This window comes from Atractosteus spatula, chromosome 12, assembly GCF_055471065.1.
Source record: "Atractosteus spatula isolate fAtrSpa1 chromosome 12, fAtrSpa1.hap1, whole genome shotgun sequence".
NCBI classification, from domain to species: domain Eukaryota; kingdom Metazoa; phylum Chordata; class Actinopteri; order Semionotiformes; family Lepisosteidae; genus Atractosteus; species Atractosteus spatula.
In genome coordinates, this window is record NC_142717.1 from 34,293,049 (window position 1) to 34,309,234 (window position 16,186).

Here is a 16,186-nt window from a genome sequence, read left to right on the forward strand (position 1 = left end):
ATGTTACAGTAACAAAGACATATACACTCCATGTGGTTCTTCACCTCTATCCAATCAGAGCACCCTGGATATTGTGACAGACCTATTTTGAAAGTGAACAAAAAAATTTTTGCACAAAAATGGTGAAGAAATGTACACTGTGAGATCTATACAATCTTTTTTCTCTAAACTCTTAATTTATATTTTCTTCATGATGTATCATCATGATTACTGATTCTTCGTCTTGTCAGTCCCTCAGTATTGTACCATTCTGCCCACAGAGCAGGACCACCGGCATTATGACACTAATCCGCTTTTCACCTCCCCACAAATTTTGCTGAATTGGAATTTGCTGAATTCGAAGTTAAAGAGTAATGACTGCTAATTGCATTAGAAAGAGTTAAGATGTTGTAAAATCTAACACCAAAAACACAAAACTATAATTAGTGGGGAAATATATCATTTTTGTTGAAGTGAATGGAAAGCTGACCTCTTAAATTTACACTCCAAGTAGCTGTTGCCAAAGAGCAATAGCCATAGTTGTACTGTAGAAGTGAATATATTGTTATTTTTATATTGATGATAAGTAGTTCTTATATTCCTTTACCTTGGTCTTTTAGTATTCCAAAAACATTTTTCTTAATCAATTAAGAGTTTGCAAATTGCTGTTATAAAATAAAATGAAATCATTTATGAAGTAAGTTTTCAAAGCTTACTTCATATGGGAAACAATACATCTGAAATAAATTATTTAAATATGCAAACAGAAATAAACTAACATTTTCATTTTATGAGTTAATGTTTTCCTCCCTTCTCATTGTGTTTAAGTGTCTCTGAATTATACCAACATGTTTCCTATGGACTTATTGTTGTGACTACACAGCAATACACAAACTATACACAAAGATACACAAAGGTGAAATGGGGTTACAAAAGTTGCAAGATTGATTAACATGTTTTGTTAATTACAGCACTTGTGCAAGATTCACTCCCAATAAACAGTTCAGATTTATTCAGTTCAGACAATTAAGACTTTTAATTTTTCCAAAAGAATCAGTACTTATACTTGTGGAAAAGCAGCTCGGTGCTACATTAGATTAAAAATATAATAGCTAAGACTTGACCATTCAATTTCATCCAGTAGAAAAACAACTAAGAAAAAAAAAATTAAACACCATGCAAGTCTATGTTTAAGGAGCAGCTTGACACTTATGAAGACACACCCAGTGGTTTTAGAGAAGACAATCAACAAAAAAGGTTCAAACACCTTACTTATGGAGAACACTTACTTGCCTTTTAAAAGTATGGCAGAGCAAGAAATTGAAGAACACTCAAGTTAACTGATGACACATTTATAGGAACATGAAGAGGCGCCTACATTATATACACAAAAAATAACTCTTTTCATGTGGTCTTTATATTCTTTATGCTCAGGTATGCCAGGATTAAAACTTAAAACTGCAGATGTTCATTAGAAAGAAGAACACAGATATAACTAGTTATGCTAGAGGTCCAGTTCTACATGAAAAGATAATAAAAGAAAGTTCAAACAAGCAATGTACATGTGCATAAAAAGCATAGCTCTTTTGTAAATTTGTAAAGATTCTTTCCACAAATAAATCCCAAATCCAAACAGCTTAAAGTGTAGCTTAAAGTTTAAAGTTCTATTAAATACACCACACTAAATGCTTTTTTGAGATGTATAAAAATACTGAATATTAAAAAAATTGTGCTTATTGGTTGTTCTACACAGATGAGGCATTTCCATAATGAGTTGAGCTTTCTCAATTAACTGAAGCCTTGAAAACCTGAAGAAATATCCACTTCAAACTGATGTATAGATGTTGGACAACTGGTTAATATAACAGGTTTCAGTAAGCCCATCACTACATTACCACAAATAATACTATTCTTTTCTATAAATACAGTTAATTACTGAAACTTTTAAGGATTTTGCAAAGGTCAGAATTATGAGCGGAACACTGTTGAAAAAAGTGCAATGCCTGTCAAAATGCTATGAAGAGCTGCACTTTGCATTACCACCTTAATATATCAACGCTAAAACTCTGTCAAATGGGAATAATTATCCAAACTGCAGTCATTGATTTATATAGTCTTAATGCAGATGCTGTCTGTTCTGTCCCCCCCCCACACACACACACACACACTTCCTATATGGCATGGTTCAGTGGAAGCAATTTATTATTGCTGTCCAATTTATCAAGATGCAAACTCATTGTCACTGTGTCAGTGATAAGATGTCATTAACTTACCAAAAAACCAACTTTCATCTCCAATTAGCACCTTGTGTTCTTTTGGCAAACTGAACCTACTACTCTGTTCTAATATACTGAACATCTGCGAATGTAGTTAATGTATAACCTTTATACAAGCTTGAATTTTTCCATATTTTTGATTGTGACTGTTGAATAATGCTCCAGTCTGAGGCTTGAGAGGTACACGAGCTGCACAAATTATGACCAGCCCATATTGCAAACACATTCTCCCCAGTTTCAAGCAATGACAGGTCTCTATTCATTCATTTGGCTATACGAGCATGTTCCTTCACTTAAAGCCTACATTCCAAAAGCAATACAGTTGTAAAAGGAAGCAATGTTTTATTTGTGCTGAATTTAGTGAGAAGGGTTAAGTACTTTGAACAAGCTCAAGAAATTAAGTGTTTAAGAAAGCAAACAAAAATTATTAATAAAACACAGGTTAAGAAAAGAGAGGAATTGGCAAAGCATTAGGCTAGATTGACTGTTACAGAACCAAGAATCACATCTTTTCCAAAAGGTCTTTTTTAATCTTTCTGAAAGGTCAACTGTATTCTACAACATGTTCCAGCCATAGTCTATATAAAGTCTTCTTTTCTTCCTAAATTTCTCCCTTCTACATCCATCAACATTTGAATGTTTCATGATGAGCTATTTTAAATGTTGAATCTGCTGGAAAGTGCAAATCGACTTTTGCCATGCAAAACTTTTAAACGATTTAACTGTGTATATATGTGTATTTTTAAGGATAAAAGTAGAATAAAAGTGACTACAGTGTATGTTCTCCATAGAATTTAGGTGCATTTGTCCTCACTTTAAAATATTGTTATTTGCCCAAATGTGGGTTGAGATCTACGATCCAAGTACTGCTGGTTTGATCCAAGGTCATGTAACCAGCAGACTGTGACTGTGACTTGAAGTTTTTCAAAAATGCTGGTGCCAAGATGGCTGGTTGATTCTAATTGTAAAGTGGGATAGCTGGCCAGAGTTGTCGTGACTCCTGGCAATGCACTGGCCACCGAGGTGTCCCGGGTGCTTCAAGACTTGTTATGCTCTTTGTCAAAGCTGTGCCTTTCTTTAAGTGGGCTCTGAACAATGTCAAGGAACAGTTCTTTCCGGACCCTATGCGGACGACACAATCCGGGTTAAAGTGAGAAAACACAAGGGAAAAAGTCATGCAGGAGACGGGAAACGAGACGGGGGCGTGCCCTTGGTGGGCTGGTGTACAGGGAAGGTGTGGCCGATGCAAACAATCCGAAGAATAAATCCATAGGCGAATCCGAGAAACGGGCAAAAGTCCATGGCCAGGTGATCCATCCAAAACGCAGGAATAAAAACAGGAGCAGAAAGTTAAAAGCATAACGGAGCCAGGCGCAACCAGGTCCCGGGCTCGCACGATGCGGAAATCAGATGCAGAGCCACGAGTGAAGTGAGCACCTGGTTTTTAAAGGTGAACTGAAACAGGGTAGGAACAAGGAACAGGTGTGGGGAATGAGGCAAACGAGGAAGGGCTGGAGCGCCCTTAAGAGGAGGGGTTTGCAATTGTGACAAACAGGACTTAAATACATAATATAATTGGTTATTCTAAATAAAAAAAACATGCTTAACCAAGTATTAACAGGATAAGACATGATACAATATTCTCATCAACTTAATATTAAATGTATTCATTTGGGAATATGTTCCTAAATACATAGGCTATGGTTTTTTGTATAATTTATATGATTGAGAGGCTGAAACAAGAGGCAATCAATTAGCCTAACCTGACTAAATTCCCATCTGAATGACCACATCAATTGACAGACTGTACAACATGAAAAATTATCTTCTTTGAAATAAAAATTAAAATAACTGTCATCATTTCTGAAAATGTCATATATATATGCAAATCATATACTGACTTAATAATGTACAGTGATATACAGCTTGCTTAGAGTAATCCCTATTTCAGGAGAACAAAGAAAAATGTGTAGATAAAATATTTTATTGTACTTCATCAGTTGTTTTAAGGATATAGATGTTAAGAAAACCCAAATGCAACAATCTATAGATATTGACCTACTTCACAACATCTTGAAACCCCACTTATGCATTATATTTTTCTAAATATATGTCAGTGAAGTCAGCTCTGGCTACCCGTGTCTTTTATCCTCTCCTGAGCCGTGAGAGCTAACTTTAGTACGGTCCCCAGATTGTTTTCCACTGGCTGTTTTGTCAAGCCACGTAAGAAACAACTCCAGCCTCACAAACACCTTAGTAATGTGGAAGTAAGGGGATGGTGGAGGAGGGTTAACAATGTTTGCCATCTCATTCCTTCAGTAACAGCTTAAGAAAGAAATATTCAGTCCAGATATGTTGAAAATAGGAAGCTTATTGTTATCTCAAGATAAGGTGGACATTTCTATCTCACATGAAAATGTATGTGTCTGATTTAATTTAGTATACATAATAATAGGAATATGCTGAAATCCAGGGGTGCATGGTGAAAAACAAAGCGAGTCCAAGAATAACTCTCTTGTAAGTCTTAAACTGAAGCTCTGTCTGAGAAGCTGCTCTCTCCTGTGACACACAGACACTGCATTTGGCATCAGTTTGGGTATTCTGGAGGATAAAATAACGAGCTGCACTGGGCAGACTCAACTAAGCTCAGGTTCAGTATCAGTGTAGCTCAGGGACACCAGTGGAAAAGAGGTAAATTAGTGAAGACTTTGGGTCAGGCAGCGTACAAAGATAAATTGAGGGACCACAAAGTGATAAATCTCTCATATAAGCAATAAAACCATTTTCCACAGCAATACCTATCAAACATTCTTCCTTCACTTCATCTCTATCACAAAATCATTCCATACAGATCTTAGCTTTAGATGGCATTTTCACTCATCATCAAGATGCATATAAAATTGAGGTGACATACCAATCACAACTACTGAATTGTTATTACCAAAATTGTAAATTGTGCCATTTAAAAAGCTTTGCAAAAGATGGCTACATCTGTGACTATATAAGAGCTGACATTAAATACTGTATATACAGTTTGTATAAGTGTTTATGTATGCAAATTAAAGTACTGTGAGGCAATAAAAACAAAATGAAATCCTCAGGTAATGGAGGATCCTCAGAAGTGGAATGATACCATAAATCCTCAGGTAATTTTTGTCACCAATATTAATGATAAACACTTAGGGCATGTTTTGGAAAGAGAGTATTTGGAAAAAAAATATTTTTTAAATATTTTTTTTAAAGAGACTAGTGAGCAGGAGGGGTCGCATCACATTGAAATTCGTGGGATGCTGAATGCGAATTTGAGACAACACTGCATCTTAGAGTACTTTTACAAAGTTCACGATTTTGTGCTTAATTCAAAATTTGTTATTCTTTCTATAATGTCAATGAATGTATTTTGTTGCCAAGATTTAATAACTGTTCTGAGAAATTGGGACTGCAGTTCCCCTTTAAATGAATCTAATGTGTTTTCGGAATAATATCACATACCGTATATCAGGGTAAACATCTTTCGCAGGATGAAATACGAACTTCTACAATAAACATTTGCAATATATTATTTACATGGCCATTTGAACTGAAATGATCTTCATTTTAATGTTTCGTAATTCAGAAGAAGGGATTGCAAATAACATACAGTATATTAGAAATATAGATATTAATTGCCATAAAACTTGAGCAGTAGCAACAATATCTTTAAAGATACTAATTTTCAGTAATAGCTAACTTTTAGAAAGCAACAGTGACACTCTTGACATAATAGCAGCTCATTTATTGATGTGCAAAATTTTCACCTCACTTCTGTACAAATAGGTAAAGACTACTTTGTAAGACAAAAAATGTATCTATTAATCTGATAATAAAAATTGCTGTTTTATATTTAGACTAAAAAACACATTTTGGTTAAAAACAGAAATGTGACATAAAAAGTGAGGTTCATACAGTATACTTATAGTTGCTGGTGTCAGGAGTTTTTCATGAGGAAGGTTTAAAAGTCAAAACCATTTTTTTTCAAAAACTATGTAAAGGACAAAACAAACTTGATAAAATGTTATGAGGATGTTATGAAAAAAATCTGCTACAGAAGCATGAAAGAAAAGAAAACATGTCTTTTGAAACTATTGCAGATTAAACCTTTACTACTGTAGTTGTATGCATTATATTAGCATACAACTGTGCAGCCTTTTAAGTCATATGGAATTGATATCTTACATATAATAGCATACATAACGGCAAGCAAGAACAGAAATGCACAAGGATTTCATTTATTTTACTGTAAATTGTAGTGAAATATCTTTGTTGCTGATTTCAATTAAAACAGATAAGTATTTCAACGGTACTGGTGCACTAGTGTACCCTCAGATACATGAATATACCGCATGTTTTATTAGATAATGGCAAACTACTTCGTAAGAATTGGTTTACAAATCATGTGTTAGGAGGCAAATAATGCAGTAAAGTCAGGTACTCCTACTGTTCATAAGTGATCATAATTCATGTGCCCATGATTAGTCAAAGCGTAATCATAGAGCAAAGCGGGATAAAAGCAATAGACGGGTAGAAGCACTGCACATGGAAGAAAGGAATGATCCTCCGATCAATTTGTAAGGAGATATTATTTTTATGGTGATTGATGTATGCATCTAACAATATTGTCCCACAGGTGCTTTATTAAGCTAAAATCCACAGATACTGTGATTTAGTGAATGGTATCGATCCCAGTGATGTCCTGTGATTACACTACAACAGTTCATTACCAAGAATTCTGCCAGGTTGACTTTATCAATGCCTTTGAGGTTTCTGAAAACTTGGATCAAGTCTCCTCACAATCTTCTCTACATATGAGTAAAAAGTTCCTTCAGTCTGTCAGTATAGGACATTTCTTTAAGCCCCTGAATGTACCTGGTTGGTTTAATTCCAACTGCTATAACTACAGTGTATTGTTCCTTTACTTCCAGCTGAGTGGATCTTCCAGTTTTTCATATAAGCCACATATTTGGGATTAACCAGAAAACTACCGTCTTTTGTTGATATCATGCCTGTAGATACAGATACCTAATGCACAGTGTCTTTAAGTTGCTTCCTGGGGCTCCTGCATCAAGTTCCAACAGTTTTGTATGGTGTGCTTCATAAATTTAGGTTTACTGGCCTTCTACAAAATTCAACTTTACACCATGAGCAGTATTTTTATATGAATGACTACTGTAACTTGTAAGAAGGGATATTTTGTTATTGTATCTCCAACATTAAAGTTGAAAAAGGACAAAGATTTTGAGTTTTATAAAAATGTAGTTAAATACAAATGAATTCTCCAACTAATACTGACAAAGGTATTACTCACCCACCCACCCCACCCCCCTTTGAGCTACTACGTTTTAAAACAATTCAAAAACAGCAGAAGATATCAAGTATGGCAACAAAATGCTAACACTGCTGGAGACAGATGTCAAAGCTGGCTGGCAGAGGATTTTAGTATATTTTAGTGTATTTCAAACTCAATTTTGCATTCTCTTTTCTCTTGCCTTCTTTCTGCACATGCAGTTTCTTTGCTAGTAAGTCTTATCTTTCTTCTCATCCTTTAGTATTCCACAAGTCCCAAGTACAAATCCTCAGAAAGGTCTTGCTAAAATAACCTTTTTTAGGTTCTGATCCATATCTGAATTTATATTATATAAGCTTTGCATATCTTTTGCAATAAAACTGAATTTACTCGGTGTGGTTTGCGTGCCTGAGGGTAAAAGAAAAGCATCCCTACACAAATGACACTACTGATTTACTAAATAATCACTGAATGAGGTTTGGAACATTTGTAAGTCAATATGAACCTCCTTGCTCTGCATCATATAACATCACTTAACACTGCTGAAAAAACAAAGATGATACACTTATGTTTAGAAAGAGATGTTTCACAGATACAGCAGAGAGAAGTAGTTACTGTATGTTTCTGTTTCCTGAATGCTTTTGCCAAAAAGCACTTAAGTTGAAATGTTCCTGTTACAACTAATTCTCTTCTCTTTTTGTCAAAAAGTTCAAATTGTGCAATTTATTTACATCTGCACTGCAGATGGCAAGACTATTAAGCAGATGCAATACACATGACTAAAACCAGCAAAGTCCTTTTAGCCTACTTATTATGCAACTTTATCCAGTATATGCAGATTGTGCAGACTTGGTTTGTACCACACAGAGGTGGCAAGAAGCACCCCATTCTCTCATGACAGCTAAAACGAAATCACATGTGGTATAGCTGTAGATTTTCCATACAGAAATACAATCATTCCAGCTTAACACAGACTTGACATTTTCTATTATGAAGTACCAACATACTAAATAAACTCTCAAAACACATGCAACTGGAGTATTCATTTTCTCACATAGAAATAATATTTAAATTGAAACAAGCAACATACAAAAGAAAAAAAACACTAATTGGAATTATATTAAATAAATAAGATGTGATTGGGACTGAATCAAGAAAGGAACAGAAATTCCACAATGGCATTTCCTAAAAAAAGGTATGTAGGCATATGTATATGTAGGCAAAAAAAGTTTTTTTTTATCTTTAATAATATTTAAATTCTTTTTTGGGTCCATAACTAACATTTTCAGTGACTCATTAATGGTACAGTATTTGCATACTGTTCCCCCTTATTTCATTTTAATTTCACCTTGTATTTAAATAATCAATTTTCTATCCTTGTATGATCTTATTGTCATATCATCAACACAAACTGGAAAATGTAATATGTATTACATTTTTAAAGAGATTTTATTTTACATTTAAACAGTGCTACACTTCATTAAAGTGAATTAACTGAAGAGGGGAAAAAGGAAATCTCGTCAACGCCCAAAAGAAAATATGCTAATTTCTTGTAATGTTCCTTTAAAGAGAACCTTTAAAAGCGACTAAAATGGTATGATCCATAGTCTTAGGTGGAGCTGCATTCTCTTCAAGCAAAAAAAAAAAACACAGTTATGTTAAGTCATCTGTAAGAACACAGGATATTATGAACAGTGTTACTGCCCTCAAAGAAAACAGACGATACAAAAAATCCCAAGAGAAGTTTAACAAAAAGAAATGAGATGAAGGGAGAAGATAAAGGTATCTCACCACTTGGGGTGGGACCTGCTGCATCTTAGCTGCTGGGGTTCCAGGTCTAACGTAGAACTGATTGATGAAGAGGCTGGGGAATTTATATTCGTTTACTAGCTCCATGGTCTCTTTAAAGTCTTCATCTGTCTCGCCCGGGAAACCGCAGATAATATCAGTAGCAATAGTTATTCCTGGGACCCTGTCAGACAAAAAAAAGTCATTACCATTTGCTGAGGTATTTCTAGGCTACTTCACAGAAAAAACATGAAACAGCTCTGGTTGCAAATTTCTTAGATGTATACTTTGTAACTTCTCAGTGTGCATCTTCCATGTTTTCTTTTAGCAGTTACATTGGTATATTGGACATTAGTACACAATTACAGTTTATACAAATGTCTTAAGAAGCTCCCTGAAGACATGTTTATTCTATATCTTTTTACCTTTCAGTACCTCTTTGGAAAATAACATGTATGCTTTACAACTTGTTCATACTATACAGTATATCATAATACCCAACACCCTTTTAATAATAAACATACTAAAATAACTACTGTATAATTCCCAGCCTTTTTTAGTGATTAAAAGCACAGTAAAAAACAATATAAAGGACACTGTAATAGGTATTTGAAAATAGGATATCAAAAGACTAATAAGATGCCACTCTTTCTGATTAGCTACTTTAAAGGCAATTGATTATCAGGCCAATGCTTGATTGAATTAAATTGTCTGCAGAAAAACAGATTTATTGAGTGTTTGCTTTTTGCTGTCCTGCATGGAAAAAAACAACAGCTTCTAGACAATGTTAAAGCAACTGGATGAGTCACACCAAGTTGACTCCTCTGCTTTCTGACATTTTAAAACATAACATATCTGAAAAAAAGGGATTATTGAATATCTCAGGTTATCTCCAGCCCATTTTAGGCACTGTTTTTGCAGGTTATGTCTATATTAAGACACATGTCTATGAATATATAATTACGTTATGCTCATTTGACAAAACAATTAAAGAAAGTCATAACAAAAGGGAGCCTGCTGTTTATAATTTCGTTCAAATCTTCTACTGTAGAAAGGAAAAGCAGCTCACTATGTTGATGACGCCAACAGGGAAATATTACTTTCAGAAGTGATACATTTGTGTAAATGTCTATGATGCCGACTACGATTAAAGAAGCACTTTTATTACTGAACCTTCACTTTAAAGCTGGATTTACACTGTTCCCGACACATGTGTACTCTACTTGTGTAGTGTTTGACACAGCTGGTAATCTAAATTGCTTTAGTTTTCTAAGTGCATTTTGTTATCATACAGCACAAATAATCCAAGCTCCTCAACTTTGTCACATTTTTTTTTATCAACAATCGAGCGCAAATACCAAAAAAAGTGTGTAACAATATAATATGGTATAATTAAATAATATTTTAATTACATGATATTACTGTAAATGAATTTTTAATTAACACAATTAAAGAGTTCAAATTAAAATATGTTAATATACTTTAATACACTATTAAGAATACTGTACTTCTCTTCACCTTAAACATAAAAGTATGACACAACTGACCCCAGTTACTTTGTTTTCATATTTGCTTTGCATTAAGTAGGAATATCTATCATTCTATAAAACTGAGACATTCATGGCAAGACTAAAATTTACAAATGCAATTGAATTATTCTAAAAAGAAATATAAAATTTGGCAATAAAAGAGCCATGGTTAACTAATGCTGGGAAAGTGAGCAATTTATGACTTTACTGCTAATCCAATATTTCTTCTCTTAAACATCTACTTCTGGTCTGTATAAGACCACACCTGACAACTAAATTTCGTAAGGGCTTAAGCAAAAAACAAACTTAGCTTAACAAGCTTAACAAGTTGAAAAACAAAAAAGCATAAAAATCAAGCTAAACAAGCTTAAAAAGCTTCATCACACCTTTATTTGATATGAGCTGATGTAAGCCCCCCAAAAATGCATTTTTATGGGATGAGCAGAGAAACTTAAGTATCGCAATCCACCTAACATTAAGAGTTGACAAGGGCAGTACAGTATACAGTGTACAGTATATACTTATTTACCTTTCATATGCAGACTTATGTCCTACTACGGAAATAGTTTTTTACAGTACATAAGTAACAACAATAACCTGAATACATGTATGACAACCTAACTCCATTACAATACGTCAATAATCAATAATAAATAATTAACATCTGTCCGAAGTCATCATAAAAGTTTTAAAAAGTAGAACAAAACATGGTCAAGGAATTTTTAATTCAGGCAAACAATGTGAAAATCTTCAAATAAGACAAAATTTTGACTCTCTCTCAGAAAAACCTCTTCGTTCAAAGCAACTTCAAATTTGTTTTATGCCATGTTCTGAAAGATTCAAGAAGAATTGCATCCGGTTTCTGTAGAAACATTGCACATACCAACACCAAGAAAAGCACGAGCTACTGTATCTGATCTGTAGACTACAAAAAATATATAGTGTATAAAGCTAAGATATAAGGTAGATGCAAAGTCCATCATAAGTGGTTATTACATTAAACCAAGCCTGGTTTCTTAAATTGAAACCAGTACTTTATTCTGCTTATAAACAAACCTTGACATAACTTACATTTGTAATCAGAATTGTTTTATTCTTATGTTTCCACCAGATAACCCCTGACCTATTGATATACTTTCTACATTGATGATCATTAATGTACAAGAAGGACCAGAGTCAGTGATGAGTCCTTGACCTTTTAAATCTTGTAAATAATAATACAATGCAACATCTAGCAACATAGGATCTCACTATCTGTGCCAATTACTTCATAAGCAGATGAAGAGGTTTACTGTACAAATACTTTTACACTTCCAACCTTTAGCATAGCAACCTACAGTATATTCTGAGGTCTTACATACAGCTTGTCAGAGTGGCTAATCCAGAGAAAAATAACTAGCTAAAGAGGCTAGGTGAGAGAATATTGTTCATTTTTCTTCATTGTAAGCCCCAGATTCAGAGCTATCTTTCCATACCTCAACTGACCTTAACAAACTGTCCTTATAATATACTAGTACTACTGACATTAATAAGGCGTTTGATGGCAGCCCAATGTGCTGTCCTTGTACAAAGAAAGCTATATATTTGTTGACTGTGTTGCTTGATTAATCAATTTAGGTAACCTGTACATTAAATGTTTCTTGTTTCTTTGAAAAGCTACCCCCTTCTTCTAATTGTTGCATAGGTTTATAAACATGTAAAGGTTTATTCCATGCTGAAAAGAGAAGAAAAGAAACGCAATGTTTCGACAGAAGAAGGGTAACCCAAAGAAGGCTCCACAGCTAAAACATTGTATTTATTTTCTTCTCTTTTCAGCATGGAATAAACCTTTACTTGTTCCCTTGCAGCCTACGCATCGTGACACAGCTACCTACTTGAACTAGGTTTAGAAACACTTTGTACACAGAGAACTGGGACAATATACAGTAGGTTCATCTGCAGCAGCATTACCACTTTGTAAACTGACCTTCTCAGTTCTCAACATCTAAGTAAGGTTAGTACTTGGACTGAAACTAGAAAAAACACCTGCGGGTGTCAGTCTTCTGTTTAGACAAGAATGTCCAATTCAATACATTCGTTGAATGATCAAGGGCACTATAATGTAGAAGGCATTGTCCTTTTATTGCTAACATGGTCACTACAGATTCCATGAGGCTGTTCATGTCATGAGTGGAGGTACTACCCCAGGGTTCTGGTTAAATTTCTCTGTGGGCTTGCACAGTATGACCTACCTAAATTTCCTTCTTAACTCATCCAGTTGGTGTAGCAGTTTCTTACTTCTACACCTGTTCTTCTAAATAAAAGGGCAGATGGTACATAATTGTGTCACCCAGGGGGTGCTGCACTTCAGTGGTGGATGAAATGGGCCCCTTCTTAAGTGTAAAATGCTTTGGGAGTTTTTGAGATCAAAAGTTCTATTCCTTATTATTATTTTCTGTTCCATATTGTTAGTATCTTTAGGCCTGAACAGTTAAGAACAGTTAAGTCTGAAAACTTCAGCTAAAAAATCTTGATGAAGACACTGACTGTTAAATGTGACAGCAAATTTGTCCCTTCCTAGAAAAGAGGAGGGTGTGAGGTGCCCAAAAATCATGCTAGGGAATTTGAACTACTGCTCAAATTCTGGGAAAAAGTGCACATCTAAACTAAATAATTATTTGAATAAAGTAACCTGTGCTCAGAGATAAAAGATATATTGAATATATAACAGCTTTTAGCTTATAAATCAAGAAACTTAAGCCATCTCCAAATGTACAATATTCCTAGCAAAAGGAGGACACACAGGGTTTCCATCACATTCAGATTTTGATGTAGTGTATTTATAAAGGCATGAGTGAATTAAAAAAATAAAGTGACTGCTTTGCTTCACTTCTATATAAAGGGTGTGACAATTTATTACTTTGTTTCAACTCTTGTCTGCTCTGCGTACTCCCACCTCATCACCTTATCTTTTGGCAATTTAAACCTGCCCTTGCTCTACCACTTTATTTGGACCGCCTCCGAGATCCTCAATCTCTTTTGTAATTTCCTTTCAGAGGAAAACTTCTTTTCACCTTTCATAGGTCTTCCCTGGTCTTTTTCACGAGGATTTGGCCATCGGCTCTCCCGGCATCCTGGCCAAATTTCACATTGGCCTTTATCAATCATGGCCTCCTAATAATCTTCATCTATGAATTGCTTTCATCACTTTGTTCTCCTCCCCGCTGTTAGCTGATACACGGTGAGCGCACTGTGCGTACTATGGCTGCCGTCGCATCATCCAGGTGGGGGCTGCTCATTGGTGATGGTGGAAGGGGAGTCCCCATTACCTGTAAAGCACTTTGAATGGATTTTCCAATAAAGCGCTATATAAGTGTAAGCATTTTTTTTAGAAAATACAATATTAATTAGACTCACTACTAAATCAAAAAGTGAGTCCAGCTCACTTCACTCACTTTCGACTTTAATTAGCCATTACAGTTTTCAACCTGAATTACTCTTTGGTGCCGAGCACAACCTCGTTCTCTTGCTCATCACTAGAAACTGACTTATTATGCAACACCCAGTTGTCTTTTACTTTACTAATTATCTTTTCTCACAAAGCTCAGACTTATTCTGTAGTGCCCAGCTTATATGACTACTTTCTGCTCTTCACCCTCACTCCTAAACTCTCCACAGTCTCATATTGTTTTGTCTACCTCCCACTCTTTACTATAATCTTCTCCTTACTAGCAAGGGGCAGTTACTGTATCTATAACAAACCCCACCTTTCCTGATACAGCAGCAGCTACTCTGCTATGTAGTTCTCTTTCACTCCCTCTGTCTGTCTACAGTTTTTAAGAAACTGTGTACTTGTGACTTAGCCTGGGCTGTCTAAAGTCTTACTTTCTAGTCTTTGTAGTGAAGATATGCTACTACCTTGACAGCTGATGTCCCACTCCTCCAGATGCTAACACTGCTAACAGCACTGGTCCAGAAAGCCAACCGTGTTCTTCAGTAGCGCAATTCTCCTTAACTTGGCTGGGCAAACGGATGATCCACACAAGCTGCCTGTCCTACCGTACTGCAAGCTTTCCCAGCTAATTGATCTCAGGCCTCAAAATCATTTTCTAGCGAGAACCCCTTTCTGTTAAGCCTTTATTCTCATTCTTTCCTCGCTGGACCCCAGATACAAACTGAATCCCTTTATTCCCAACTGGTTTTATAAGCTTCCTGATTACCCTCAGAGGAGTAGCTAATTCAATGGAGAGCCTGTCATGACAGCTCTTTGCACAACCTGTGGAATTCCCATCAAGTGCTAAAATACTCATTTGGCATGTTTTTCTCTCCTTCTGTAGCACCTTTCAATCACTGGGTGGCTGTCTTGGCTCACGGCCTCATGGGTGGCTTGGCTTAGGTTTTGCCAAGATGGTGGCTTTTTCAGAGAACCACTTCTCATTACATCACAAAAGGATTTCTGACATTTTTGAGCAGCACTTATTGTATTATCCATGGGTAACAGAGTGCTGAGGTAAAGCAATGTGCAGGCTTGATGTGAGAAAATGAAAAAAATATTCTCTAGATTCCTTATAGCCATTTTACAGATGCTTTTAAATTTCTTGGCCTAGCTTGTGTCTGCTGGTATGACTGTAAACACTAGCATTGTAATTCTGAGCAAACAATGTTAGACTGGCTTTTTAAATTGGTTCTCATTACTACACTTTTATTGTTTATTCAGTTTAACCCCCTATCATAACTTTGCATTACTTTACAGTGAGATTGACACTGTAAACAGATTAAAAAGATACAGACATTTTAATAGTTTTTAATGACTTCTGTTAGGCAGATCTGCTGCTGGAGATGAAGAGATTATGTCAAATTCAATTGCAAAATTGCATCTTGTTACATAAATCTCTCAAAACAACTGACTTCTTGTCAACACCCTTTTGACAAAGAACTTTCACACAAACAAAAGTATAGCATATGGGTTCTTGAAGAATCTGAGTATGCATTTTGTTTAAGTTTATCCAATACAATATATTTCTTAAATATATATATAAACACTATTCATGTGCTGTTAAGACTGAAGCCACAGCAGTAATATAAAACACACAGTGCAGTGAAGAAATGCAACCCAAAACTCTACCAAAAAGTGAAAAAGAGGAGAAAGAGCAGAAAAGGTCTCTAAAGTAACTGTAAATGATATAGACTGTCTGAGGCTCATATACAGTGTTAAAAAAGACAGTAGACATCTGTGTGTGGAATTTAAAAGCAATTTTTTTATGTATTTATTAGCTTGTCATTTGTAATTCCAAAACCCTTACAACTCATAC

General features: G+C 35.1%; 1 protein-coding gene across 1 annotated transcript in view; it reads right to left on the reverse strand.

Annotated features, from left to right (window-relative positions):
• The window catches only part of cdkal1 (CDKAL1 threonylcarbamoyladenosine tRNA methylthiotransferase), a 406,686-nt gene that overhangs the window by 100,211 nt on the left and 290,289 nt on the right, over nucleotides 1–16,186 (reverse strand). Inside the window, exon 11 of the mRNA XM_088929462.1 lies at nucleotides 9,370–9,550. Within this exon, the coding sequence (XP_088785588.1) occupies nucleotides 9,370–9,550 (181 nt within the window). The remainder of the gene's footprint in view (nucleotides 1–9,369; nucleotides 9,551–16,186) is intronic.